Raw genomic sequence first — 27,980 nt, 5'->3', positions numbered from 1 at the left:
ATTCTCATAAAGCGTTTCACCTGCACAGGTCTCTGACTTGCGAATGATGTCGAAAATGCTTTTGATTTTTTGCGACGGCGCTGGTACGGACGGCAACCTCTCTGATGGTGTAGGTGAGTGTCACTTCCGAGTGGGTAATTCCTGCACCCTACTGCCCAGAATAAATTCGCATTCCCGTTTCTTTTCAACCTCAGAGGATGGACTCAAAGATGGTAGATCTGGGAAACAATATGCAACAAATGTCTTGAGGCTCTGTACGTGGACCTTTATGTCCTCTTCGGTTTCTCGGTTAACAGGCGAAACGCAGCACGTGCGATCAAAAACCGAACGGGGTAAATGGACCTCCTTTGAACTTATCGCCATATTCAATATAGCCCGTAGGTATGGCCGTCGTCAGATCGTGTTTTATCAAGCTGGTGTTGGAAGTGACGCAAATTTCAAGGGTGATCCTGTCATGGGAACCACTGCAATCCGTAGGTTTTGACTGCTGTCTGCATTAATACTACCTTAATGATGCAATACTTCTTATCGCTGGCCGTAGAGGTCTTTGCCACAGCTGTCGGTAAGTAAGATTCGATAATATTTTCATGTGTTCCTATGATAATGCCGAATCTTCAGCGAATAAAGTCAGGGATGCATATGCTTTCATTGCACAGAACTTTGATGAAGGCGACGAGATTTGCATTTTTGGGTAATGGTGCGATTTTTGAGAGCATGTGACATTTACTAAGAATCCCCACATTATCCAGGTTCTCGACGTAGGTCTACACTCTCGAGTACATGGTAGAACATTCATAAAGGGACGTAGGGGCGCATACATTGCTCGAAAGTTGTCGGGCCTCATAGTAAGATTCTTCCAACGATGATTTGTTTCAGCAGTCTCATTATATGCACACGTCAAACGTTTTCAGGATAAGATCGGGCTGCTGGACCACGAGCAACTTGGGTACTTCTTTGAGATATGGAAGGAGCTTGTTGACGGCAAAACACCCCGCATCCCGATCGGTACTCGAACAAATGTCCATATAAAGTAAGCCCCGCGACCCACCTCTTCCATCACTGATTTATGAACTACTTCTCACATCTTACAGATGTGTTGGTGTCTGGGACACAGCCAGTCCGGTCTTGGGAACCATAGATGCCTTGAAAATCAAAGACACTTCCCTGCCGAGCAGGATCGACATTGCTCTTCATGCGTTGTCCCTGCACGAGAATCGAGACAAGTTCCTTCCCATACTGTGGACTGTGCCTGGTGGTGATCTTGTATCCGACGCCGGTCGAAACAAGAATCAGGTTCTCAAGCAAGTGAGTTATTAATGCTTCGGACGATTGAGAGCACATGTTCCGACACACTGGTCTCTCCTTGTGACTCTGTCATTAGATCTGGTTCCCGGGCGCTCATTCTGACGTCGGCGGCGGGTACGAACGCCATGAGCTAGCCGATATTGCCCTATTTTGGATGGCGGTGCGTATTTAAGTTTCATGCGTTCTTGTTAACACTTTCTCATACGATGCTAGGGAGAGATCAAGCAATTTATAGACCTTGACCTCGATTTCCTTCGGCAGAGCGCTCAAAAGAAGCCTGAAACCTGGGGCATGTCTCAGCCTCACAATGCGTATGGGGAGCAAAACGAGGCCAAGAAGGAATTGATTGGGCCAAAGACACGTCTTGATAATGGGCAGATCACGAGTGACTCTGTGTTTCACAGCAGCCTCTATGCATCGCCGAAACTGCTACGAGATCCAAAGTCTGCGGTCACACTGGATACACTAAATGAAATGTTTGGTGAAGGGTGGAGACCGCGATGCCCCGAGTTGAATGAGTTTGAAACGTTTTGCAAGACTGAATGGGGTACAGTTCCGGTAAGTCATTTTTTAACAAGATGGTCAACGTTTTCCTTTTTTTTCCCTTTAGACTGAAGGCATGGGACCGGTCAAGTTTGAGAGCGCGTCGGATCTGTTTAACAACAGTCTGACTGCGCTTATTTGGGTGAATATATCTTGTCGTGCGCGACGATGATGAATACTTATGACTGCTGCTATCACAGGTTGCGGCATCAAAAGATGTGCTACCCAAGAATTGCATTCGACATGCTGTCCATACGAGAGATGGTTCAAGTACCTATGTTGCGCGTGCTTTCTACCAGGTCAGTTGTTGTAGCCGTTCCTAACGACTTTATCGTGATATTATCTACTTTCACAGGGCGGTCTTCGTACGTTTTATCGTGTACTTTCTGAGCCCGATCTTGCTCAAAGACACTGTGATTAAGATCCGGGCAAAGGTATCGACACGCAGTGTTGGATCTCCTATGATGGCAAGGAAATCTGGGTGCGTCGAGCATGTTCGAAAGCCCATTGTTGTTCATCATCCCTCGATAACTACTCCGCCATTTGCAGAAGGAAAACAACTTCGAGCTTCTCACTGGTCACAGCGCTGCTGTGAAGTGGGTGCATGTGAGAGGAGCTTTCGACCCTGTTCTTTTGGGCGACAGTGTTCCAGTGCAGTGCGTCAGTTTCATTATCGCAAATGAATATGTCGCACTGAACTGCGTAGAGCGGGATATGAAGCAAATGGAGAACATCTTTACGTTGCCCAGGCCCATTTCGGAAAGGGTGTCTCGTGGCAATGTGGCAAGGTCAAATTGGGCTCGCCTGGTGAGTTCCGCTCTTTTTTATGTGCATTCATTCCTCAAAAGTGTGATGCAGCGATGATCCCGTGCTTCGGAAAAGAGCATCTGTTTCAAGAGTATCTCGTGATGGTGTACGGTTGATGTACCTATGAGATCCTGGCAATTGGAATCGTGGTCTACGCTGGCGGAAGCCATACATGTAGCTCTGTATCTCAGCCAATTCTATCGCGTAGTACAGTTACGAGCATAGGTTGACTGTAAGGAATGCCGTTGGTCTGTCCATCGCCACAAACATTCTCCTTGGTCATGGTCAGCACCAGTTGTCGCCGATAGAAAGGAAGTGCCGCGATATCCACAAGCCAGCAATCCAGCTGACTGAAGTTTATTCAGAACGCAAGTGACCGACGGTGAGACGTGATTAACGAAAAATAACATTCACAGTCTACAATACAACAGATCCTTTCCGCAAACGCAATTTGAGGTACGATATATAACAGTACATGTGCTCACAATCAGCCATGCCCACGTCCGCCGGAGCTCTCACACCGACTCTTCATCCTCGCTGTCTTCCTCCTCCTCCCCCTCCTCCAACTTCTTCGCATTCCGCTTCCGCGTCTTCCTCTTCCCGGTGCTCACCTTCCGCCCCTTTGCATCCGTTGCCACGCTCGCCTTCTTGACCACCGCCGCGATCTCCGCCGTCCACCCCTCCAGGTCCGCGTCCTTCTCTTTCGCAAGGGTTGAGAAACGGTTGAGGACTTCGATTTCCTTTCTCCACACGTCGCCGCCCGGAGTGGTGGTGGTGTCGAACGCGGGCGTCTCGAGGATGAGCGGAATGTCCTTGGTACGCGGGTCCGAGAGGATGTGGGCGAAGGTAGTGAGGCCGAGCTCACCGCTGTAGAGCGCATTGCATGGTCAGTTCTGGTTCTGATTTGTCTAACGAGACGTTGTTATGAAGTGCAACCACGTACAGCCCGATGTTTTGGTGCCGGTCCTTTTTGCTTCCCAGAGCAGCCTTCGAGTCGTTGATGTGCATGCCGCGGAGGTACTGTGGGCCGATTTCGCGCTCAAACTCGGTCACTGAGACGCGCACTCTTTAGAGATACAAGTAAGAGTGGTCCAGGTTGGCCACTCACTCGTGTCGCTAGAAAAACGGGGTCGTCAATTGAGTTTGACACCTTTGAGGACCCGCGGTAGCGCAACTTACTTCCATCCATCTTTCGTTCTGATGTCGTAGCCCTTCACGGCCGGTAGAGATGAGACGTTGCCTCTGTGTGAAATCCGATACTACGTACCGCAGCAAACGTATGACCTAAAGTTCATAATCAGACAATTCATGCCGATGATAAGTCGAGACTTGAGCCACGCACATGTATCCAGGCAGACTCCGACTCTGCTCTTGTTCTCTACCTGCTTGATAATCTCTCCCAGCTCTGAGAAGTGCGAGCCAACTACGCTGCCTGCACCGGCCTTATGGTCATCCGCTCGCTCAATTACGTGCATAGAAAAGGCAGGAAATCACGGACCATGTTCTCCAGAATGATCACCACCGCCTTAGTCTCCTCATGGGCTCTGTTGATACACTCGGCAATGAAGGAGAGAGACTCTTCTGTTGTCGCTCGGCCGACCGAGGAGCCCGGGCTAACAATTTGTCAGATGTATAAGCTACGGGATGTGACAGTCGGCGACGGAGGAGTCTCACTGAAAGTTGTACAGATGCAGACCAAGCTCTTCACATCTCTTCAGGTCATCCAGGAAACACTGGTACGACTTCTCTCGTTTCTCTCTGCAGGTAGGAATCAGATCTCACTTGTCACGGGGAAAACAATCAGAAGTGCACACTCGTCGGGGTTGCCAAGATTTATGAGATAGCTTCCATGTGGTAATATATGAGATGGGCTATATCCAAACGCCTTCATCCGTGACTTGAACGAGGCGATAGACTCGCTGGTAAGGGGCGATGAAACCCATTTCCGCTGCGACTTGACGAACACTGCAAACGCATTCGCACTAGCGACGAGTCAGTTACCACAATAGCTTCATCACATTTGCTCTCACCCAACTGCCGCGGCATTTACGATGGTATTCTCAACTCCTCCTGCACCCGAGACATGTGGGCCGATCTTCCACGCGTTTACAGCTCTCGGAGCGAAATCCGTAGGAACGGGCTCAACAAGCACAGCTTTCGGACGGACCCGCTTCGGTTTCGGTACCTCATCCTCAACATCGTCGACCAGCTTTTTTCCTGAGTCCTCCGATGCTACTTTGACTTGTGTTCGCGTCTTTGCCTTTCGAGCACGTTTGGCTGGTCTGGGGCTATCTATCGCCGCTGCTTCTGTGTCCTCAGTGTGTTTTACGGAATTGCGAGCAGCCTTTCCAGCTGTTAGGACCCGAGCTGCAGAGGCCAGACGGGTACTCCGGCGCAGAGGAAGTGCAGACATTATCGCGAGTCGGACGCCGGGTGAAGTCCATTAGCGCTCGTCGCTGTTCGCCACCAAACGCGACCACGTGATCTTGGTGGCCCGTTCTCTCGAATGGGGAAGTGGCGCGTCGTCCTACGACATGATGTGATGTCAGTCACGCACCTTCGCCCAACACCGCGCATATATAAACCCTATGGTCGCTCATTACACTTTTCTTTACACCACATCCTCCCATCCCACTTGAACGACTTCCACGCACAACTTCTCGTTTATCATGAGCCATCTCGTTCCGCAGCAGGAAGAGAAATCAACCGCAAATCAGTGGAAAGGGAGGCTCCCCGTTGACCATGAGATGCCTCCACAATCTCAGAGCACAAACACGACATCGGAAGGCGCAGCATTCCTCGTACCTCCCCAACAGGAGAAAAGGAGAGATCCTAATGTAAACGAGGGTGAGTTTACTTCGTGAGAATCTGATGGTATGTGTTCTGACGACAGGATATCAGCTCCCCTGTACAAGGGTATGTAGTTTGCAGTCTGGACGAAACGAATATGGTGTAATGACTCAAAGTATATCATTCAGGTGTCGAACGTCTCGAAAAGAAGATCCACGCTCATGCATTCGTCGATGATCCGGACACCAGCAGCGACGCCGCTCAACGCCGGCAGATGGCGGCGGCTGTCTTATCTGGTTCTGCGGGAGTGACGGGTGAGGATCTGGGAATTGCTGAAGATAAAAAACTGGTTTGAGAAAGGACTTCTGTGTGGGCTTCATGCGTAGTCATTGGGGCTTATTGGTAAATGAAGGGAGCGTATTCACCATGTATTTGTAGGTAACGTTATGGACAAATACGTTTTTCTCGTCTGAGGTATCTGACCTGAGAATGGACGCCGGGACGTACTGATCAAGCGCACTCATGTGCTCGCACTCAGCGCTGTTCAGGTTAGGAGATGACTTTCTTAGCGACCCACCTATCATGCTTGCAGAGCGGATATGCCATAGTTAACTCCTTATACTTCGTTACTCTATTGAACACACTTGCAGAGCGTTTATACGCTGATCAACTTCCGAGAATTCCCAGATTTATGGTTGATAGCGTCCATGATGTATGCAGACTCCTGACTGCTCTAGATAACATTCTGCTTCCCTAGTCCATGTGTGGAAGATGCAGATAGATCGCGTACCGCCGTCATGCATGCCAGGAGGCCGCAAGGAAGACCTACAGATTAGTACGTGTGAGGTGTTGAACGACATCCATCTGGAACTGAAATATACTATGAGCGGCTATAATGCGCTATAGAGCACTACGTGGCCTACATATTCCCTCATAGTATAATCATGGTTGCAGATGTCATACAGTTTTTGTTTAAGGACTCGCACGTTGATGAAGGTCAGTCAAAGAAAGCCAATTACGCATCTATGCTGATCCCTTGATGCCGCACACCAGCTCGTGCACGTACTGACTTACCTCCCGGTGTCCGCGCGACACAAGCAGGGTGATACGAGGCATGGATTGATATTGTGAATACAAGAGAGCAAGCCATTTTCACGTACAATACATAAACCGGTAGAATCAGGGGATGCAGCGAGAGCTAGCATTAATACTGATCGCAGTCAACAAGATGGGGGAATGTCAATACACGAGGAAATCGAGAGAGGTTCATCAACGATAAGGAGGACGGATCTGTAGCGCAAGAAGTCGCAAGGAGCCCAGTGAGAGACGGCAGCTCTGCCTGTGAGCCGGAAGGCGCGGCCATCAAGATAGACCTTTCCATGGGGACGTCATCGAGGAAAGACGTCTCGCAACTCAGGCATGGCCACCTGCCAATCAGGAAAGTAACTGCTAATCTCGTCGAGGTATTTTTGAACCAGAGGCCTGGCTCGGCTGACGAGATTATTGCGAAGGAGGTCCACAATCAACGGTATTTCGTCAATGGCATTTTCCAACGAGTCATCCTTCTGCGTACGGTCTTCTTGAGGCATATGCTTTTGTGGGTTGATCAAACCAACCAAGACGTCCTTGTCCACAAGATAGCATCGCTGCTCCTTGAGCTCAGCCCTGGCCAGGATTTGCTTGACATTTTTGCGTGTATCTTCAACATACTTCGTACGAGCCTTCTTCCACTGTCTGGCTTCGTTACACTTCGATCCACCGTCGCATGGCATGTCCCCCATAACGTTCCGGATGTGTTGTAACGACTTGGAACGCACAATGTATGTAGGAATATTGAATCTCGCGCTGTTACGGAGGATCTCAACGTCGATCTGTGTGAAGCGTATGTCGAACAAGACGATGATGCCATCAAACGCGTACAATCCCTGGTCATGGAAATAACGCTCCCCGGGAGTGTTGAGAGTACCTGCGCCGGGGACGTCATACCAGACATATGGTTTGTCGGGATCGGGATCGGGATAGCGAGTGATATTCATCGTCGTCTCTACCGTTCCGGTGGGAGCCGCACCTGCGTCCCCGTTCCGGAGGCCGCGGAATGCATTGATCAGAGATGATTTACCGCTGCCAGCGGTGCCCACTACGGCCATATGAAACATGCCATCTTGGAATTCCAGCCGTGTCTTTATAGCTTTCAGATCTTCTGGAGTAGGAGCGATGATGGGCTTCGGCCACGATGGAGAGCTCCATGAGTCACTGTGTCCTCCCTGCTTGATCCAACTATGAACCGGGTTTTCGCCAATGTTTTCAGGCTGTGCGAACTTCCACAGCTCCCTGACGCACTCCGTCCCCAATGAAGCCCCCACCGGTAGCAAGAAAGGGCCCGCAGGTGTTAGTGCGCCTGCCAAGATGAAGCCCAATGACCCAAAGCATTTAACTAGAGCTAGCACTGATAGCATAGCGTCTCGTAATGGAGCCTACAAAAGTGGAAGACGAAGGCGTCCCGGTCGGTCACTCAAGAGATGATGAATATTCGAATCTCACAGACCTGTAGGACGTGTATGGCAATCACAGCTGCGATGATTGACACTGCTTTAAGTTAACAAGGTTGGAGACTTGCGCTACTGTCAATCTATAATGAATGAAAGAGCGTCTCGTCAGCTTTGAAGAAACGAGCAGTGTTGTGCTCATACATTATACGCCCGACGACTACTTCTCGCTATGACCTCTGTCCCTCCTGTGACGCCTCTTCTCCTGGTGAGAATAGCTTCGTGGGTATGAGATGTAGAGAAGGTGTGCTTGTTTGACCTCACAAAAGCTAGAAGGATGTCTACGTCAGCCTTAAACAAGCGATGGACGAAAATTTCCAAAAGTCTGTCTTACACCTAAATATTGTGGGAACCCCCTGAAATACTCCGTCTATCCTAAGATGACTATGCTCGCAACAAGGAGCCGTTCGTCGAGGAGGCAGACGTGGCGAGAGGTTAGTCGTAGAGAGCTGCAAAGTTGTATGATGGAGACGCGTCACCGTCCACACACAGGCGTCTAGGTCTCCTCACGTTTCGTGCATCGCGCTGTGTGACCTTGAGCATTCAAATATTCAATATTCAGCACGACTGAGGTTCACATCAGCTTGCAGGATTTTACAACGAACGGGCTGTAGGTCATCTTACCTCGCAAGCTGGCGATAATGAGCCGAAACCACGATATATATACTCTAGCCGACGTGAATGCGGACAGGCATCATGCATGTCCGCAAACACGCACGCCAGGGGATACACGAGTAAAAAAAAACACCTTTGGTTGCACAACGTATCCGACGGAAATACAGGAAACATACTAATATTCGAGCAGAAAGCGACGCAATGACGAACAGAGGAAGATAGCGGATACCAGGAGGTATGCTCACTACGCATACGGTGAGCTGGAAGAGGCCGACAAGGAGCGGCGGGAGCGCGCCTTCGTAAAGGGGTCCGTCAAAAGTTGCACTTCGTCAAGCACCTTCGTCTGATTCGACACGGAGTTTCCGTATACACGCGTCATGGTGTCCTTGTCGACAAGGTACAAGTTCTGATCGGGCAGCCCAGCCTGCTGAAGGTTCTGCGCGACGTTCTCGCGGCTCTGGCGTTCATACCTTCCTCGTACGTCATTCCACCGCTCGGCTCGCTCCTCGGCGGTCAGACTGTTGTCATCGTTGTCGGTGCCATATACATCGTTCATGATATTGGTGATGTGTTGGAGCGACTTGGATCGGACAATGTACGCGGGAATGCAAAACCGTGCACAATGACGTAGGATGGCAACATCGGTGTCCATGAAGCGATTATCGATCAGGACGATGATGCAGTCAAAAATGTAGAGACCGTGGTCGTTGAAGTACTGAGAGTCAGGGATATTGAGGGTTCCTGCTCCTGGGACGTCGTACCACACCCATGGATTAGCAGCGTTGGGATCAGGGTAGCGAGTGATCCGTTTGGTCATCTCCGTGACGCCGGTCGGTGCCGCTCTTGTGTCGTTGTTCATCAAGCCCCGGAGGGCGTTGATCAGAGATGATTTGCCGCTGCCTGCTATGCCAGCGACGGCGATATGGAATATGCCCTCCCGATATTCGAGACGCGCTTTCGCCGAGGCGATTTCTCGTCGCGTGGGCATGATGATGGGCGACATGCTCTCTGCAATGCTCTTCTGCAGCTCGGCGTACAATCATTCTCTAAAACTTCTTCCTCCTTCTCGCGTGCGTTCTCCTTCGTCGTCTTCTTCTCCTTTTGCGGCGTTTTTCTTGCTTCAAGCTTGATGCGATCCGCTTTTTGCCTCGCCTCCTCTTTCGTGTACGTCTTCTTCTCCACCTTACGCTCGACTTCCTCCACTCGTTTCGTGTCCCCATTGTCCTGTTTCTTTTCTTGCATGGCCCGCTCCTCGAGCACCTTCACAACTGGGTTAGGAGCAATTCTGCCGGACTGAGCATCAGAGCAGAGTCCTTTAACTAGCAGGACGAAAACGAGGGCGCCGCTTGCGACGACACCGCCTGCGACGAAGTCGCCTGCGATGGAACCACCTGCGGCGAGGGCACCTGCGACAACAATGCCTGGGGAAGCGTCCGAGGCTGCTTGTACTATTGACTGTACGACCCCCATGTATGTATCTGGAAAGATCCTTCCAGTCATTCAGAAAAGCGCCCGCGGGACGTGGAATGCCCACCTGCGACGGTCACTGTATGAGAGTGATGCAAGCAGTTTTTTTGTATTTTTGGTTTGAATTTTGGGAGGGAAGAATGGAGGGATGTCGAAGGGAACGAGGGTTTCATGGTACCGAGACGCCCGTGTGCAGTGCTGGAAGCACGTTGTGATAAACGCGAGTGCGAGGATAAATGTGGTCCGTGTGCCGAAGAAACCGCAGGGCGTATTCCAATATTAGGGCAGAAAAAGTCTTTCACTCATGAAGTCGAGTTGGAAGCCTGAGCGCACCGTCACAAGTCTCCGTCATAGCCAAATTGCACAGTCTTTCGCCGAAACGCTTGTCACTGCTTGCACTCTTCTGCAGGATTGTGAACGAAGTGATACAAGTTATGGGTAGAATAGATGTCTGCTTCCTGGAAAACAAATGCTCTCCCATGATGGAATGCCACTCGATCTGTTACCGTGATACTGTTGGGGACAAGTTACTCTGTTGTTCTTTTGTGTCACGAGAGCACTGCATTATGCATCACTGGGGATCTGATACCTCGGGAGATGTACGGGAGATGCGGCGGAAGATTGGTTTGGTGGCGGGATCGACGGGTCCAAAAAAAAGTGATTGACATTACATTTGGGAGTATCGAGTATTGCAGCAATAGAATAATTAGCCCAACCCGCAAGCAAAGTATACAGACGATAAGCAGCAGTTCAAATGATCAAGCTATCAATATATCAAGCTTCAAGAGAGTTTGTTGAGAGCACGTGTGCGATGCAACGTCGCTGAGTCTCCCGCCGTCGTGAGCGTCTTCCAACGTCCTTCCTCGCAGGGCAGGCATCCCGCTCATCACTGCCCACGGATACCGCGGGTCCCTTCACCTCCCGCACCCGTTCATGCCCACGCTCATTTCCGTCTCCGTCGTTCTTCCCCGCGCTCGTTGCCTCCTTCTCTGATACCTCCATACCGCCGTAGTTGAGGCCACTGCTCTTCTGACACCATGTCAGATGCCACAGCCATGCGCACCAAGCGCGAATTCGAACCCGAGCTAGAGGAGGAGCGCAAGCCTATGGTCATCGTAACCATCGACCCGCCGACCGACTGCTCACGCTCGTCCTCCATCAGCTCCTCGGCCGAGTCTTCCCTCTCACCCACCGCGTCCTCAATGACCACGACAACGACCACGACTGCCACCTCGCTCTCCACGTCGCTCTCTCTCCCCGCCTCTACCTCCCCACACCCCCCGCACAAGTCCATCCTCCGCACCGCCGCCTCCTTCACCCTCCCCTCCGGCTCGCGGCCATCCGCCTCCGCCTCCGCACCGGGCCTATCGACAAACGTGACCTTCGCGCCACTCCCCGCTACCGAACCGCGCCGCCGCAAGTCCTCCGTGCAGCTCGGCGTCGCCGCGCGCTCGCGCATGCTGCACCGCCGCCGCATGCTCCGCGAACAGGGCATCGAATCCTACGAGGACGAGGAGTGGGACGACGAGCACACTCTCCAGGATGGAAATCCGGAGGTGGTGGAGGACGACCTTGGCGTGGACCCTGCGGAGGAGGCTATTGCTGCCATCGGGCGATTTGTTAAGGGAGCGACGCGCTCGCTCTTCCGGAGGATATCTAGCCGCCGTAAGCAGGGCAGGGACCCTTCGCCTATGCCGCCGCCTTTGCCTACTGCTGAGACCCAGGCTGGCATGGAGGGCTCCCAATTACCAGACGAGCGAACGCCGGACCATGACGGTGAGGAGGAAGAGGCGAGGAAGATACCTCCAGCGGGCATAAAGAGCGACGACGATGAGACAGGGATGGGAGAGGCCGGCGAGGATACGTCGAAACGAATACAAGAGAGGACGCTCTCGGAGATGCAGGATCAGCCAGAAGGAGAATCAGCAGCAGACGAGAAGGAGAAAAGGGACGAAGAAGAAGTGACCCGAATGATACGGGAACAAACTGAGGAAACCACATCCGTCGCAGACAAAAGCGCGGCAGCGAGTGTTGAAGCACCCCCAGGTGAGCAACAGCAGTCTCGCACGGCAGCGATATTGGATGACAAGCCGCACAAAGGCTCGCAGGTCATCGTGGAGAAGCACAGCGAGCGCATCAGCATGATGGAGGTGGTCCAGCTGGAGCCATGCGAGCTCGACGCGGAGAAGGCACCGGCACCAGCGGTGGTCATGACGGTCGGTTAGGATGACGGCCCTGTCCTGCGCGATCGTGCGCGTCCGTACGACGATTTCGAATGCGGCGCGAAGATGGAGGGTCTGTCGCTTGTGAATATCGACGCTGGCGCGGTGCACCCGGTCGCTCCGTCTCTGCATCAATGGTACATTATTACGTGATATAATCTCGGGACTTCCTGCACAAGCCCGTGGACGTGCCTGTCGCCCGACCATTCGTGATCATTATTTACGCCGCCCTCCGCCTTGCCTCGCCTTCCCTTGACGGCTAGTCTCTGTTCCCGCGAGGTCTTCTCGCCCACATCCCACATCCGCTGCTTTCTTTCTTTACTGCAGCAGGGCTCCTTCACACCTCATTTCTTATTCATCCGACCCCCATCTGCCTTTTCTTGGTTTAGTAGTCTCCCTCGTCGTCTCATCTCCTCGCCTCGCATATTCAATTTCCGCCGCAGGCGCCATACTCCATATTTATACTCTACGTATCGCATTTTCCCTGTTTCCCCCTTCCCCGAAGGTGAAAGTCTATCACCGGTCTCCTTTCGCCACCGGTTTCTTAATCTCATCGTGGATCGTTGGTACCTACCGGAGTTATTAGTCGAGTCGAGTCAAACGCTGTTTGTCGTGTACCATTAGGAAAGTACGTTACGATACCGGGCCTTCGTTCAGGCCGTCTTAGAATCCTATCTACATACGGATGCATCGCATATATGCGAATCTCTCTGTCCTGGTTCTGAAGTACGGTGCGGCAGCGTGGCGCATGTGACGTCGCTGTCGCCACCGCTCTACCTTCCGCCCGCGCTCTCCACACCCAGCTGGCCCTGCAGGATCTGCGATAGTCATGACCGGTACATCAAAGCAATGGCGAGGATAATATGCATATTGGCGCGCTTTGTTGAATGTTATTGGCCATTCAGATGAGCCTGATCGAGCCGGCGTACGGCACGCAAACATTCATTGTCTATCGGTGTGAATGCACTGCCACAAAAATCATTAATCACCGAGCTTCGCAGTAGAGACAAAGGCTCAATGATGAAACATTCCTATGTGTAGAAATCTATCCCCCCTTGGAAACGTTTAGGCCGACCGATGCAGAATCAGATACACGTCAGTCAACTTCAAACTCAAGTCATCCAACTTGCATGATCATAATCGCGCTCCGCGATTGACAGCGGGCGACTTCCGCATTGCCTCTTCTCGATAAAAGCATTTCAGTCATAAATTTCCATATGCAGCAAGTTCTGCGACGCAACGAGGGACGCACTGTGGCGCAGTCGCAGCATCGCCTCGCGATGCGATCGATCAGCGCCATCAGCGGCATTCGTGTACGCGTCATCCACGTGACCGCGTCTCCCGGACTTCTCACGGTTGGTTACTCCTGCTTTCGTCGTAACTCACATCTGCAATTGCTGCTTCAAGCTTCATATGCTCTTCTAGGACATCATGGTGCGTCGTGGCGTTAGCCAGCTATCACCTTCCCACCTCGTGGGTATGAGGAGTAAGATCTAAGAGCTCCCATCTCGTGGGTACAAGGCCCAGTAAGATCTAAGAGGCCGGTTGAGGCGACAAACGACTGGGGAGTATGGTACTACAGGTGTGCGGCATTTATATACCTTTTTCACCTTTTCGTACTTGCCCGCTCCATTTTCAGGTACCGCCATGTGATGTGTTTCCGCCATCACTTGGCGCTCATTCCTCCCGACACATTGAGTGCATTCTGCCACAAGTGCCGTCGGTCGGCCACTTCCACCAACAATTTGTTGGAAGTGGCAACCGACGGCACTTTCGGTGTAAGCACTCAATTCATCGGGTGAAACACGTCGCGGGGTGGTGCCTAGAAACACAGCGGGCGAGTACGGAAGGGTGGGATATCATAAAAATACGCACCTGTGGTACTGTGCTTCTCAGTCATTTGGGCCCCAACCGGCCTCTCACTTCCTTGCACCCATGAGACGAAAAGGTGATGGCTGGGTAACACCGGAGCTGCACCAGGATTTCCTAGACAATTCTCACCATCCTAGCACAGCTGAAACCAAGCTACCATGTCATGGGTCATTGAGGTGAACATTCGATACTTGGGGAGTAGGAGACGTGCTATGCTTCTGCTGAGACCGAGTGATGGCTTGAAGAGTTCTCGCGTAGAGCAAGTCGCGAACGATCATAGCGGTCAGAACGATGTTGTACCTGGACCATCAATAGAGACGCGCGAGCCGAAGAAGGCCAGGTGAGAGAGCGACGCTTGACGGCATTCTAGGATTCGCATGAACCGGGTCTTGCGTGGAGCTTCTCTAACCGCGAGTCATACACTGCCGTCGGAGTGAGCGTTCATTTTCCCTCTTGTTGCTACAATGTTGAATGCTTACAACTCTATGCGAGTGGTAAATCAGTACCATGGTGAACACGGAAACGATTATTTACGGCCATGATCCAGTTGTACGGAGGATTTTCAGAGCAGCCGGCGATGTCGAGTCTTCACCCATGAACGTATCCAATGTGTACTATAACATGAAAAGAATCCCAAATTGATACATTTGCTCTTAAACTGAGCATCATAGTGACGTATTGGCCTGTGCAAGTCAATTTGGCTCAGCTTCTCAACTGGAGTATTTGAATTGCTTCAAGATTGCGCTGCCGAGGTTATCATGTCACCATTTTCCAACAAACAGTCTGCACGTCTTTTCTGATGTTGACGTGCAAGGCTCAACCATTGGCCGTAACGAACTTATCAGCACTACTCCAAACAAGCTTCAAGAGCCGCATATATCGCGCCGTTCCGAATAGTGTCATCTTGAGCGTTCACGTTTAGAAGAGACGCAAAAGTTTTACAGACAGTTCAAGGGGCTTGATATGCGTTAGACTCGAGCTTACACCAGCGAGTGGCACAAGTTACATAAGAAGACACGGATGATAACTGACACTAGCCTCATTGATATACAGTATTTCCGATGCGCAGCCAAATGCCCGCGCCAACAGAAGGTTAAACCTCTATCGGCCAAAGCCGCACAAGACCCACTCGGACCTATATGTGCGGTTCGTGCTGCGGTCAGGATCAGCCAGGCGTCAGATTTAGATATAGAGTTGAGCGGCATACCGACATATCCCGCTAAGGCCGTGAGCTGTGCTTGAGTTTGATCGCCGCGTCGAAAGGCAAATTAGCATTCTCCGAAAATTGACGAGGACTGAAGTTGTTGACTCGGTGATCATCTTTGAGCTGCACCGTTGAGCAGGAAAGGTTGCAGGCCACATCCTCCCAGTAAGTTCAAATAACTGACATAAAGTGATTGCGCGATCGGTGTTTCGCAGCAATTCGCATCCACTGGATGCGACCAGCTGCGAGACATCTCAAATAGCGATCACACTGGATGCTCGCCCGTCGGTGTCCGACGCACACCGCAGAAGAATAAGGAACGGGTCCGCGGAGGCCGACTTTGAACGCAAAGTAATAAGAACGGACTTGCGCTGTGCATCATGAAAGGGATACTTACCGATGTAGGCAAGCCCAAAAGACCATTGCCGGTCTTTCCGCTGCTAACCATCGTCAAACATTTTGAGAGGCTGGATGGCGAACTCTGCGGGGAGAGGGACCAGTGACGATGCTGCCGCCGGTGCGACAGGTCGGGCCTGAACGCAAAAGACGACACCCTCCCCCAAAGACTCTAACAATCACCCACCGCTCCATTCACACATGTCTCCGCAACGCCATGTAACAATACACAGCAGCAATCAGCAAATATGGCGTGCTGACCCCCGGCGAAGTCACGTCACGAGCACATATATGCATCCACCCCATCGTCGAACCGCACAGCTGAGCGAGCCAGGCACGGCTGACGGACGCGCTATGATATCAGCGATCGACCGCGTCGAGATTCGGAGCGCACAGCACATCGCAACGGGCCTAGTAGGGAGGAGCATCATAGGCTGGGAGTTGCCGTGCGTGCGGGCCCGAGAGGCCTGGACGATGCCTGAAAATTGAATATCGAGAAGCGAGGGCTAATCGATACACATCAGCGTTGCCGTGCATCGGGGACATGATGCACACCGAGAAGTGCGGAGTTGGCTTACCCAAGTGCAACCATTTTTGTGGAGCTGAGTGATACGGTTACAGCGAGAGGCTCGGAGGGGATTTGCAAGGCCGAAGCAGGAGCAGGAGACGAGGCCGGAGAGCGCGTGTGCGATGCTCGTAGCGAGACGCAGGAGAGGAGCAGAAAGACCACGGATGGATGTAACGCCAGAAGGCCTGTGACGATATGGATCGAGTGGTACGGCTTAGGGGCATGAGCGTGCTGTTCCTGACTTTAACACATGTCGGGGTACGACAAGCGAGATAGCAGAGATCGCGGACAGCAATTAGTCTGTTTCGCTTACAGCGATCGACCTGCCCTGCCGAACCAGCGTCGAGTCGTCCGCGTCCCCACCAAGCAAGACTGACGTTGCTGATGAAAGACTGAAGGTGTCACAGCCACCTTGATAGACATTCCACGTCGTTCGCAAAAATCGGCCCAACCGAGCGCCCAGCGGAACAACACGGAGTCCGACCAATGAGAGCACGTACGGCCGTCATAGCAGAACTCCGTGATCACAATCACAATCACATCCCGCACTCCGAGAATAACACCGCACACTGCCCACTTCTGCTGACGCGATTGTGGAAGTATACCGGCGTGAGAACTCGTGCTGATCCCGCTCGCGGGTTGGCAAGGGCATGTTGGGTGGCGGACCAAAGTTTGAGTCTGTTGTGAGTCCGCGTAGCACTCAATCAGCGGGATCAATATTTGTCGAATATTGAATGATGGCGATGATCTGTCAGTGGTCCCAGCGTGCTGATGCGACAACAACTTCCATTCTCCCCGTCGATGAGATGTAGAACCCGCAACAAACATAGGGCGGTGATCCGGAGGCGCGAAGGCGGTCGTTTGAGCGGCGGTAGAGATCTTCAAGGAAAACTTCATGATAAATTGGGGCAGTGAGGCAGTGAGGCAGTGGCGCAGGCTCCATTTGCAGCGCAGCGCTCGGGCACGTGAGTTGCTGAAGTAACGCGGTGCTCGATGTGTACGTATCTGATGGCGACGGTAACGCGCCGTAATTCTTCTGTGGCTTTCTGATCATCGATCCTCCCACCGTACGTTGAGCTTTGTGTGAGCGCCCGAGCCTTTCCGGTAACAATGGACGGCGCAGAATCACACGCCAGAGTGCAATGCGGTCAGTGGGGCGGTCGTCGGACAGGACCCGAGGCCGAAAGAGAGCAGTGCAGGTGAGCTGAGGGGAGGACGCAATGAGGCTTCGGAAGTTCTACAGACGAGTGATGTCAAGGTACCAGAGTGCAGGAAAGGGGGGGCGGCTTCATGGGGAAGAGACACCTCAATAGCGTCGAACGTCCCACTCAGCAGATAGACTGCGCTGCCCGATCCTGGAACCAACCATCCCCACCGCCAGCAAATGAAACTCTCCACCCACCGGGGCTGGAGACAAATGCGCAAAGTCTCACTTGAGCAGACGTCAGGATGAAACGGCACATGACCCAACGATGTCGTGTGAGTAAGTCGGGAGTGCGTGACAGGCTGGCTGGCTAGCTTTGCAGGACCATTGGTCGGTGTTGGTGGCAATCGGGATTGGATCCCGCGCCTCGCAATTCCGAATCGACTCGGCATGCCATGAGAGGCCTGGGAAGATTGAAGCTGGGATTTTCGAGCGTGCGAGATCCGAAGCGGGCGGCTCGGGGCGTACGCGGCCTCGGGATGAGTGATCTTTGCAAACTCAACCTATCCCGGCTGCAAGTCTGAGTAATGGAGGGAAAGCTGCTGGGTAATTTCGAATTCTGGATTGATTGGCGTGCATCGCAATTTGAGGCATCTCTGCGTGCGCTAGCAAAGTTACGCGCTGAGCGGTGAATATTGATCACGAGAGGATTCAAGGATGTGAGCATCAGTAGGCCAAGACGAGGAGACATGACATTGCAGGCGAGACGACACAGTCAGGAGTCGGGGTCACGGCTCCCAATAGTACTTTGGGGCGTCAGGTTAGGGACGGCAGCTGCAGACACTGTCACACTGACTGGCAGCGGGTCGCGTAGAAGCCGATGGGCCAGGCACATGATGAACGATAATTGTAAAGGCAGTACCATGCACACGAGCCAATCATGGCTTGCTATATTGTGTACTCCACCACTCTATACAAAATTTAGCGTTGAGTTGTCACCAGGCATGCACAGAGCGAGGTTTAGCAGGCTTACCGTAATGACAGCGTCGCCAAAATCGGGCATCATCCGAGCTTGGCCTGAAACTAGAACAAAGCACGCTCGAAACAGCAGACACATGACCCTTTAAACGCGGGTACGCAGGGTCCTGATCCTGAACTTTCGATGCACCTGCAGGCTATGCCAAATCGCGCTTCTTGAGTGAGGCAATGTCGGGCGCCTGCTGGGCAAGTCACCGGTCAGGGGAGTGGTCCAGGTATGATCATAGTAGGATTCTCGAGCTAGCGAAGCCTTGCCGTCACGAAAAACAAAATCGAAGCTTCGCAGGCCGCCTTGGTTGACGGATTCTTTAGGGGTCGCTACTCAGGATGACTTCCGGTGATATTATGTTGGCGCGCCGCTAATTGTGCTGCATATTATTTGAGGACGCTCACTGCCATGGAGACGGCGCAATCAGATTTTAGGGGAAAGCGAAGTTTCATTAGGACAAGGGACGTACGTTTCTGAACTGATTCCGAGAACTCGAGCTTTACAGGATGGAACGAGGGTGGACATGATGCAGCCAATATGCAACGCATAGTAACGAATTTGCAGGAGGCTTTCGTGATTTTCCATCCCTTACGGGGCGGGTCGGGTGCAGGCTCTGAGAAGAGTGCACAGGATTAGGTGAGTGGGCAGACCAGGCTTGGCACGTGAATCGCGGGTGGTGGGGTGGGAAGGCGGCAGCCGGTGTCAGATGCGCTCGGCGATGATCAGGACGCTGGACAGGACGAGCAGGACGGCGCTGAGGCGTGGCGGGGATCAGACTGGGAAGAGTGGTTTGTGTTGATCTCACCGGAGAAGGCGGGCTAGGCCATACCGGTGGGGGTGCGCCTGCGAGCTATGCCTGGCGCAGATCAGCAAAAACGGGGTGAATATCAAAATGGGCGCAGAGAAGCACAGGAAGAATGAACTCGTGGCCCCGCTGTATGAGAGGCAAGGTGCGAATCTGTACTGGACTGGAGGGAGATTCCCTGCATCGGCTGGCCAGGACGATCAGCCTCAGGCTTAGGATCAGTGTGGATCCCATCGTTGCCGCGGAGGTGGATGCTAGGCGCGATCACGCTGGGACCATCTCAGGCGGCGGGAAGGGTGATATTGCTCTGGTGATTGGCGAGCCATCACACTCGCTCGGAGGCCGGTAGCCTCACGCTTACTATCACGTCTGTAGGATACGGCTGCGGCCTGGGTCAGCGGGAGATAGAGGGTTATCTATAGACGCAAGTGAACCTAGTAGCAATACATAAGCGTAGTTCTGACAATGCACGTCAAGCACAGCGAGATCCGTCCAGATTGCGATATGTCCGATACATGAGATAGCAGGCGCAAGTGAGAGGAAACCGCTGTAGCACGTCATGGCTGCGAAAAGGGGAAATGCGATCCGGGCTGAACGGTCTCGCCAAAACGAGCAGTATTACGAGCTAAGTGATGGTGACGGAGGTTATGCGAGAGCGGTGTTCGGGGGAGACTCGGTCGGTAGCAGACCTGCCTCGACGGCGGCGATGATTTATCGTCGCGATAGCACGCCCGCCTCAATAGCTCCGGACGACGCTATAGAGATCGTCCGGCGACATGCTGCATTTCAGGGAGAGAATGTTGCGGCGGAGACAGTACTTGGCGGGGGAGGGGCAAACGGAGCTTGAGTCGGAGGGGATGATGGGGCATTGGAGCCGGGGACTCGCGACAGAAATGAGCGGGAATTGATGGTCCAAGAAAGGCAGTCATGACCGGAACATGCCGAGCGCAGATATATGCATTCGAGACAGTAGACGCGGCGGAACGTCTTCCCTTCTCATCCCCGTCGTATATGGTTCTCGCCTGAGGCCGTCCCGCCCACTCGCCCCCCTTGCATCCTTCCTCCCGCCCTGCCCTGCCGTAACAAGGATACCGCCTGGAGTGCGTCCATGTTTGCAGCGTCGTTTTGCCCGCTCTCTATGCTGATCCATCGCTCGTCTGCCCTTTTCCGCTAGATCTCGCGACCCTTGCCGGCTTCTCACATCCGCCCATTCTCCTGCAAGTGTTTCTGCACAACCGACGCCTCTAGCAAGCAGCATCGTACGCTGAGCCCCGCTCGCGACAGCTACCAAGAACCCTGCTCCGCATAACCAGCGACAGTCCCGCTCCCCTCCTCGTCACACCGGATTCCGCTGAGCAATCGCGTTTCCGCCTGTCTGTCCTCAAATCCACCATCCTCACGACCTCTCCGAAAAGCAACGCTCTGAACCTGGCTGTTTTGTCACTGGAGTTCTCGCCTCTAGAACTATCTGCATATCTTGCTACCACGGCTCAGACAGCCCTCCGTCCTCAGCATATCCTGTAAATACAATCATATAACACGACTACATCGCAATGGCTCTTCCGATTACCATCCCTTCTTCCCCTACCGGAGCCGCCTCTCCCACCTCGACGGATGGTTCCAATGGTCCTCGTACCCCTGCCTCTCCTTCGAACCCAACCACTTTGTCTCTTCCCCCGCCTGCTGAAGGCTCTTCTGCCTCTCCTCCTCCAGCAGCGAATAACGGCCCGGCAAACGGTGCCCCGAACAAGCGCAAGGCAAGCAGGCGCGCCAATACCGCCGAACGCAGGGCCACCCACAACGCCGTAGAGAGACAGCGCCGAGAGACGTTGAACGGTCGCTTCTTGGTATGTTTAAGTGACTCGCACAGTCTGACTGTGAACTCATGTTGGACACAGGATCTCGCCGCTCTTTTGCCCAACCTTTCGCAGATTCGTCGTCCCTCAAAGTCGTCCATTGTCAACTCGTCCATTGCGCATATACACGCTTCCCGTCGTCACCGCATGCTCGCGGCACGTGAGCTGCGTCTTATCAAGCTCGAGGCCGATGCACTCCGCCGCGAGCTCAACGAATGGCGCGATCGTTCGGGTCTCCCACGCGTTGAAGAGCCTGTGCGTGGTGAGGCCTTCCAAATGATCATGAGTGGGGAGGTGGAGCTGCTGAGCGCTGTGCCGGTTGAAGAGGAAGATGGCGACGAATACGGTGATGACGAGTTCGTTGGCAACGGACACAGCAACGGTGCTACCCGTGGCAACATCGCTGACGACATCGACCAGGAGATGCGCGGCCCCATGGCTCACACCGCCGCTGTCCCACTCCTCAAGAACAGCCCAGATGTCGGATCCTTCTCTCACGGTACGCCGACGAGCGACCTGCGGTTGCAGACTATGCTGTCACGCTCCGGCGCGCCTGGCAACGGCACGCCCATGATCGTCTCGAGTCCAACCGGAGTGTCGTTCGAAAACCCTGCGATGGTGTCCATGTACGAGCCGCATCACGGACCGCTGGGCGCGGGCCAGTTCGCAGGTCAGTTCTTTGGCAATCACGGCATCGGCAACGCGGGCGAAGATAAGATCAACTGGCACTATGCGTCGCTCTCCGGGCCGGGCCAGCAGCCGTTCACGTCGCCGCCGTCGCAGGGCAACGCGCAGCAGGCGGCATACTACATGGGCATGCAGCGGCAGCAGGCGATGATGCAGCAGCAGCGCAGCATGGGTCGTGCGTACGGCGGCGCAGCGGACGGGGACGACGCGTCCTCTCAAGGCTCCGCGCCGAGCATGCGGCGGGAGCGCAGCGGGAGCATGGGCAGCACACAGAGTGGATTCGGCTCGCCGGGTGCGGGCAGCTACGATATGCCGGGCGCGGTGCCGCGGCGGATGGGCACTGGAGGGGCTGGGTTTGGTGAGGGCATGGGGATGGGTCTCGGTGGGATGGGAATGGGCGTGGGGATGATGAAAAACGCGCCGATCAGCGTTGGCGGTGGGAATGGCCACGGATATGCATCTATGATGCTGTGAGCGCATTCACCGCTCTCTGCGCCGGACCCTCCTCCCGCTGTTCTTCCCACTCTGGCTGCTTCGTCTTCCCGCTCGTAATCGGCCACCACTCATCGTCTCTTGGACCGCATATTTATACGCCCGCCCGTCGCTCGCGTGCCGTTCGTTCGCGTTGTATGTCTGAGGTTATTAGCTTACACCCCCCTACTTGTTCTGTTTCTCATCCGGTCTGCGTGTTGTTGCTTGCTTGTGTCCCCGCTCCGTCATGATACCTCCCAAGTGTACCATCATTACCGTCGCTGAGCGCTGACTGCCGGCCCGTCCAGTCGTTCGTGTATTGCACACTCGTTATCGCTAGCTGGTGAGCTGCGTGCTGCGCTCGGATCGTTGCGACTCGGTCCACACGCCGTCGTCGGTCGTCGCTGGATTGGTTCTGGTGTTGACTTTGTCACTCAGTTGTTAATTCACGCGCCCTCATCCGGCTAGCTATAGCGTGTACCGTCATTCCTTTGTACCCGTCTGGGCTGTGCGTTGTGCGTCTTTGCTGGACAGAGGCTCGCTGTAGTGGTTATTTTAGTACAGCTGCTCGTCGCCGCTGATTGCATTTGGATGCTATGGATCTACGACTCGGAGCCCAGAGACGAGGTACCGCTGCATTCCATGCAGCAACTCGAGATTGAGGCCCTCCCTGCAGGCAGCCACATCGCTCGCGTCATGCCAAATTCACAGGAAAGGATTCGTTATCTATCACCTAGAACTCCGCTTTTGCGTTAGTGCTGTTGGATCGATTCCGGGCCTCATGCGTCGCCGTACGACCTAGGACTCCGCTTACACGTCAGAAGGGCTGTCTGAGCTGGGGCCGGAGATTCGGCAGGGGCACATCAGAGATGGGGGAAGGCCCAAGGGGCCGCCCGGCCAGAAGGATGACGGACGCGCGGAGATGCGTTCGCGAATATCAGAAGATGCTCGGTGAGCCCGGCCATGCGTGTCGTTGTTAGTCGCTGGACGTGCAGAGATGTTGATTTCTTCTGCTTCTGGATAGGTGCCGGGACCGAGCGCAGATTGGTGGGGAAGCGCGGGAGCCGGTAGGGATGGGAGAAGGAAGCGGGTGGGTGGGTGTCAGGGTGGTGAGTAACGCGTGGTTCGGCGCTGGGCGATGTGTGGACGTGATTGTGGTCCTGGCGGGGAATGCGAAGACGAAGAGGAAGACGAAGGCTTGGCCTGGCCGAAGAATCTCATGCATCATTGACAAAATGGCGAAGTTCCGAAGCGGTGGGCCGCCCTGGAGGCTGGTGGGCAGATAGAGCGCATTTGGCATCGCTGAGCCTGTGAGTGAGGCACCGGCTGCAGCAAATTTTGTGTGGGAGTGCGAGTGCGAGCCCCTGCAGATCATGGTTCTATTCCAGTTTGGATGGGTGATTGGTGACGCTTGTCGATTATCTATCTGCATCGTGTCGTAATGCTTTGCAGTGCGTTAATTTTGTTCATCCGTGCATTCGTACGCTCTACCGCCGCCGCTTAGCGAGGGACGCGCAGCAATGGCAAGTATCGTGCATGCGGCGGGAGACGGGTCAATGTCAAGATAATGTTATTTATCATGGGATGTTGACGGTGTCTACGTATTAGTGCAGATTGACCACAACTTCTTGTCTCGCAAATTTCTGATGGATAATGCTGATCAATTCCCGCATTCATAGGGAACGGAGCATGTCTCACTAACGAGATGTAGGGCGAACTGAGCCTTTACCCTTCTTTTTGATCCTCAGCCATTGGAGATGGTGAGTTCTCGTATTTCTGATCGGAATATATGTCCAAAACGCCCGGAGGGGTAATATCAATCGACACCTCCAGCGACTACCAGGATGCATATTACGACGAGCGGCCGCACATCTGTACAGCAGTACTGACTTGAACCCCTCGTCTTGACAGACATCGGTGTTGTCGGGCTATCATTAGACCTAGTACGTATCAACACCGACTATCAGTGCGCGTAATCTGGATATATGCGCTTTTTTTGACATCTCTATGGCGGCGTTATTGGATGTGCCCGCCGCCGCAGCGGTGATGGTGGCGCATCGGCCCCATATAGGGAAGCCTACGCCCCTGGTTGCACTGTGCGAGCCGTTTCACGTTTCGGCTATTCGTTTGCGTTGGATGTGGCAACAAGTCCTTGATGGTCGCTGATATCCAGGGCCTCACAGATCTGTTCCTGGAGCATATATGCGTACAAATCGCACATCCGAGGCACACATAACGTCTTCAAATTCCAGCTTGGAGCCCTGGGGGTTTTGGGGCTTTTATGTGCACGCATCTCACGCCCGTCGGCTTATATGAAGGCATATGCAATTCCGTCTCGCAATCCGCAGTCAGGATGACTGTAGCCGACTCTCGCGGCGGGCACTGTGGAACGGGATGGGATCCTGCTCGAGTAATCCCGTCTTTGTCGCTGTCTCAGGATCCACTAATTTCCAATACCTTTGACTGCCAACTGTCCTGCAATGCCACAATTCCGACATCCGCTGACTCAAGAGCTGGACAAGCTTAGTCTTATGTGGACAGTGGCCGTCAGAACGACTGCACGTGCTCTGACCGCAGGATATGCCGATGCCTTCTGTTGATCTGGCTATTCTCCGTCTGGTCTATCACCGCGCTTCAACGCTTATCGGACGTCTTGATCTGCTTCATGACCGACCTATTCTCGAGATCTTGTCTTCTGCTGGCATCTCATATGCCTGCCTCGACTTCCTACTGCTGATTTCCCAAGACCGAGCGTGGATCGGCCTAGTTTCCTCTCGAGACGGCGAGGGCCACCCCCCGTGAGGTCGCCCGAAGGCTTGCTCTGTCAGCGGTGCCATTCACATGTCATTCCACGTGCATGATCGCGGTGGAGGCGGATGTGGGGAAGCATGGGAGTAGCATGTCTCCGTCGCTCGAACCGATGTGGACAGCCACATACAGCTCTTGTCGTCATACAGCAAAATGACGCATCAACGACAGCGTTATTCAAATGCTGAACATCAAATAAATCCGGATGGAGTGATGTCTGCGGCTGACGCGCGCCTTCACCTTGTCAGGTCGAACGTATTAGAAGACGCCCCGAGATACTATTTCTGCCTTGGACTGCACCTTCGTGGAACGCAAGTTTTGTCAGCTGATGCCTGGACATGAAGGGAATGTCCTAACTTTTGACGGTACATCTGAGATGAAGTCAGCTGCAAGATCTCGATGCTTCAAACTGCCTATTCATGCGACATGCACTGCTATGATGATCAAACTACGGTGCGTTCGTCAGCTTTCTCGATGGACCGAGCCAACTGTCTATGATCATCATGCGCTGGTTTTTCTTGAGTCTTGACAGCAGGTTCTGTTACTAGTCTCGCTTGTGGCGGTTAGTCACTGTCACATGTGGACAGCCACTCTCACAGGCCACATCTTCATGTGCACGCATTGTGCACATGGATAAACGCATGTACCATCTTCAGCCTTTCCCGATTATCATGACTGGCTCGCTATTGTCACAAGGAACTGCTATTGATGGAGTTGATCTGACTGGCGACTTTCTTTTTGTCACTCTTTCAATCGCGGTGATATAGCTTGTCTGCAGCTGACATAGTAACATCCTGAGTTGAGGCGCATAGCGACCTTCAGGTCTTACGGGAGTGTCGAGAGTTCTGGTGCTGTTATGTGCCCATCTCACATTTATCTCGTTACATCTTTCAACAGAGAAGGTATGTGAATTCACATCTCGCAATCCTCAAATTTTAGCCGGGATGACCTCAGTTGGCTCTCGTGTCGCTCAACGCTAGATGATATGCTACTCAGCTCGAAAGTTCTCATTTCCGTCGCTGGTCTGCTGTTGAGCAAAGCCTTTACTATCAGCACTTTCACTGTCCTGCAATGCAGCAAGAATGTCGTTTGCTGATTTTGACCGCCTCTGTGCGATGTGGCAATGGTCACAATATGGCCACTTGCCTGAAGGTCTGGACACGCTCTCGTTAAAGGACATGCCGATGCCTTCCGCTGATGTTCACCTTCCGGTTACTCACTCCCAGCTATTACGACAACAGGCTACTTGGTTTGCTCTGCAGCTGACTGCACTCGTTGTCGGAACGCGGACTGGGGAGTGTCTCGTGCTTCTTTCGTCTATTTCTCGCCATCGTTATCTCAAGATGATCATATGGCGTCGATTAGCTTGATGTCCTCTTGAATGTACATCGTTGCTCCGAAGAGCGAGTGCCGGGATGTATGAGATGATATGTTTGCGCTATACGTGGACAGCTTCGTCTATACACAGTTGGTCGCCTGCAGCTTCGCGGTATCTACATTCTGGAGTCTTCCGCTCCATATCCAAAACGATTCTTAATGCTGCCGTCTTTGCATTCTAACGCCCTTAGATCGGAGAGAATGCGGCATTGTCTGCTGTTTTGCTGCACATCTGATCCAGCACCGTATTTGCGGTTGTTCGTTAATTTGGAAGTCTCTGATCATGCGGTCAATGCGTAATGCAATTGAACGAAGCGTCTCCTCGGGCTCGGAGAAACTTGTTCGTCGAAGGAAGGGGCTAGCTATTTTTGCCTGCGTATCTGCGATTTCTCGGAAACTGGCAACAACATTCGGTCCATCTCGAAAGAAACAGCATCTACCGACATTGGTCGGGTATTTAGAAGAGCCCGTGGGCATTGCATGTAGGTCAGGGCAGTTGACCTTAGGAGTCTCGTGAATGATAATGGATAATTGTACGGCGCCGCTCTGATCCTACAGGTGCCCACAAAGACACGAGAAGCATGACAACTTAACATCTTAGACCGTATTGAGTGATCATATGTTGGTAGCAGTTCCTCCAAGAACTCACAAGGCCTTCCAGTTCAACGAGGGCTTGGGCGCCTTTGCTTCAGTCGCGGGGAACGCCGGTAGCCTAGTAAAGAATTGTTTCACGCCGGATCGTGACAGGTTTCACCTGACAAGCTTTTTGTATGCCTCCTAGTCTCTGAGATGCGCGATTGTGTGTCGCACAATCCTTGGGTTCTTGACAGCGGACTCATCTCCCGCAGTGTTGTCCGGGCGTGCATGGTGCGGCGCTCGGCCGCCGATTTGAAGCGCCGTCCAGTTCAGACCCTTGCATTTACATTTCATACACCATGGCATAAGTTGTTCGAGAATTTTACGAGAATGTTACGCTGTGCTGCTTTCGCTGATTTTGAATATTCCCCAGATGCTTCCGTTGCTGTACATGAGAGCGCTCAATCCCTCCGCGTTAAACGACAGTGTGCAATCGCGCTGTGAGTGCCGCAGAGCTCGTCGAAGTTAAAGCTATCCTGGCTTCGCAGTTCTCGCACGTTCATTAAGTGGGCCTTTCCTCCAGCCGTAGAATATCTCCATAAATGTTGATATGATATTAGCTGCCCACTTTGCTTACCACGAAGTATTCGGTAGTGCTGCTCATCTCTTTTCATTGCCAATTGTTCTTTCCTTGCAGCTGCTCCTGTGACGGTGGCAGCAGTGCAGGCTCCGGACGTCTAGCCGTGCTTCTTTGGAGTCTCTGTTGTGAAGAAGGCCGGCACCACTAATCAAGCTTTGAGCGACCAGGCCGTTTTGCAAAGTGAGATAACATGAACCCTCTAATATGGACTTATTATTTTTATTTTTCTGGTGTCTGGATCAGCAACATCGCGA

The 27,980-nt window shown here is 53.1% G+C and overlaps 10 protein-coding genes across 10 annotated transcripts; 6 read left to right on the top strand and 4 right to left on the bottom strand.

Moving 5' to 3' along the window:
- Positions 1 to 46: 46 nt before the first annotated feature.
- LAESUDRAFT_661987 (uncharacterized protein) lies at positions 47 to 1,920 on the top strand (the record flags this gene model as incomplete). The annotated part of the gene is made up of 10 exons (XM_040904968.1): positions 47 to 113; positions 195 to 254; positions 308 to 332; positions 382 to 473; positions 619 to 691; positions 788 to 845; positions 912 to 1,030; positions 1,092 to 1,305; positions 1,382 to 1,465; positions 1,519 to 1,920. The coding sequence occupies 10 exons, from the start codon at positions 47 to 49 to the stop codon at positions 1,918 to 1,920; spliced, it is 1,194 nt and encodes a 397-aa protein (XP_040760103.1).
- LAESUDRAFT_414496 (uncharacterized protein) lies at positions 1,706 to 2,911 on the top strand. The gene is made up of 7 exons (XM_040902358.1): positions 1,706 to 1,990; positions 2,049 to 2,147; positions 2,204 to 2,213; positions 2,271 to 2,329; positions 2,398 to 2,504; positions 2,555 to 2,655; positions 2,707 to 2,911. The coding sequence occupies exons 1-7, from the start codon at positions 1,925 to 1,927 to the stop codon at positions 2,769 to 2,771; spliced, it is 507 nt and encodes a 168-aa protein (XP_040760102.1). The 5' UTR covers positions 1,706 to 1,924; the 3' UTR covers positions 2,772 to 2,911.
- Positions 2,912 to 3,041: 130 nt separating this feature from the next.
- Positions 3,042 to 5,081, bottom strand: LAESUDRAFT_730336 (AP endonuclease). The gene is made up of 10 exons (XM_040909814.1): positions 4,686 to 5,081; positions 4,470 to 4,637; positions 4,330 to 4,413; positions 4,154 to 4,268; positions 3,998 to 4,097; positions 3,923 to 3,939; positions 3,835 to 3,866; positions 3,764 to 3,771; positions 3,599 to 3,707; positions 3,042 to 3,522 (listed from the first exon to the last, which is right to left on the bottom strand). Exons 1-10 carry the CDS (start codon positions 5,066 to 5,068, stop codon positions 3,171 to 3,173), a joined length of 1,368 nt encoding a protein of 455 aa, XP_040760101.1. The 5' UTR covers positions 5,069 to 5,081; the 3' UTR covers positions 3,042 to 3,170.
- A 132-nt stretch (positions 5,082 to 5,213) lies between these two features.
- On the top strand, positions 5,214 to 5,916 carry LAESUDRAFT_414438 (uncharacterized protein). The gene is made up of 3 exons (XM_040902357.1): positions 5,214 to 5,502; positions 5,557 to 5,571; positions 5,622 to 5,916. The coding sequence occupies exons 1-3, from the start codon at positions 5,325 to 5,327 to the stop codon at positions 5,798 to 5,800; spliced, it is 372 nt and encodes a 123-aa protein (XP_040760100.1). The 5' UTR covers positions 5,214 to 5,324; the 3' UTR covers positions 5,801 to 5,916.
- A 917-nt stretch (positions 5,917 to 6,833) lies between these two features.
- Positions 6,834 to 7,901, bottom strand: LAESUDRAFT_762926 (P-loop containing nucleoside triphosphate hydrolase protein; the record flags this gene model as incomplete). Its single annotated transcript, XM_040913172.1, has 1 exon — positions 6,834 to 7,901. One exon carries the CDS (start codon positions 7,899 to 7,901, stop codon positions 6,834 to 6,836), a length of 1,068 nt encoding a protein of 355 aa, XP_040760099.1.
- Positions 7,902 to 8,445: 544 nt separating this feature from the next.
- Positions 8,446 to 10,030, bottom strand: LAESUDRAFT_414337 (P-loop containing nucleoside triphosphate hydrolase protein). Its single transcript, XM_040902356.1, has 2 exons — positions 8,616 to 10,030; positions 8,446 to 8,558 (listed from the first exon to the last, which is right to left on the bottom strand). The coding sequence occupies exon 1, from the start codon at positions 9,607 to 9,609 to the stop codon at positions 8,851 to 8,853; it is 759 nt and encodes a 252-aa protein (XP_040760098.1). The 5' UTR covers positions 9,610 to 10,030; the 3' UTR covers positions 8,446 to 8,558; positions 8,616 to 8,850.
- A 1,080-nt stretch (positions 10,031 to 11,110) lies between these two features.
- LAESUDRAFT_716949 (uncharacterized protein) lies at positions 11,111 to 12,298 on the top strand (the record flags this gene model as incomplete). The annotated part of the gene is made up of 1 exon (XM_040907289.1): positions 11,111 to 12,298. The coding sequence occupies one exon, from the start codon at positions 11,111 to 11,113 to the stop codon at positions 12,296 to 12,298; it is 1,188 nt and encodes a 395-aa protein (XP_040760097.1).
- A 5,048-nt stretch (positions 12,299 to 17,346) lies between these two features.
- Positions 17,347 to 18,080, bottom strand: LAESUDRAFT_413845 (uncharacterized protein). The gene has a single exon (XM_040902354.1). It carries the CDS (start codon positions 17,929 to 17,931, stop codon positions 17,461 to 17,463), a length of 471 nt encoding a protein of 156 aa, XP_040760096.1. The 5' UTR covers positions 17,932 to 18,080; the 3' UTR covers positions 17,347 to 17,460.
- A 1,790-nt stretch (positions 18,081 to 19,870) lies between these two features.
- On the top strand, positions 19,871 to 20,835 carry LAESUDRAFT_762923 (uncharacterized protein; the record flags this gene model as incomplete). Its single annotated transcript, XM_040913171.1, has 4 exons — positions 19,871 to 20,125; positions 20,285 to 20,411; positions 20,486 to 20,532; positions 20,596 to 20,835. 4 exons carry the CDS (start codon positions 19,871 to 19,873, stop codon positions 20,833 to 20,835), a joined length of 669 nt encoding a protein of 222 aa, XP_040760095.1.
- LAESUDRAFT_413997 (uncharacterized protein) lies at positions 20,718 to 22,793 on the top strand. The gene is made up of 4 exons (XM_040902355.1): positions 20,718 to 21,158; positions 21,210 to 21,928; positions 22,017 to 22,165; positions 22,493 to 22,793. Exons 1-4 carry the CDS (start codon positions 20,865 to 20,867, stop codon positions 22,498 to 22,500), a joined length of 1,170 nt encoding a protein of 389 aa, XP_040760094.1. The 5' UTR covers positions 20,718 to 20,864; the 3' UTR covers positions 22,501 to 22,793.
- The last annotated feature ends 5,187 nt before the right edge of the window (positions 22,794 to 27,980 follow it).

Source organism: Laetiporus sulphureus, assembly GCF_001632365.1.
Source record: "Laetiporus sulphureus 93-53 unplaced genomic scaffold LAESUscaffold_49, whole genome shotgun sequence".
NCBI lineage: Eukaryota > Fungi > Basidiomycota > Agaricomycetes > Polyporales > Laetiporaceae > Laetiporus > Laetiporus sulphureus.
Note: the sequence above shows the minus strand (reverse complement) of the source record. Positions and strands in the feature narration are given on the sequence as shown.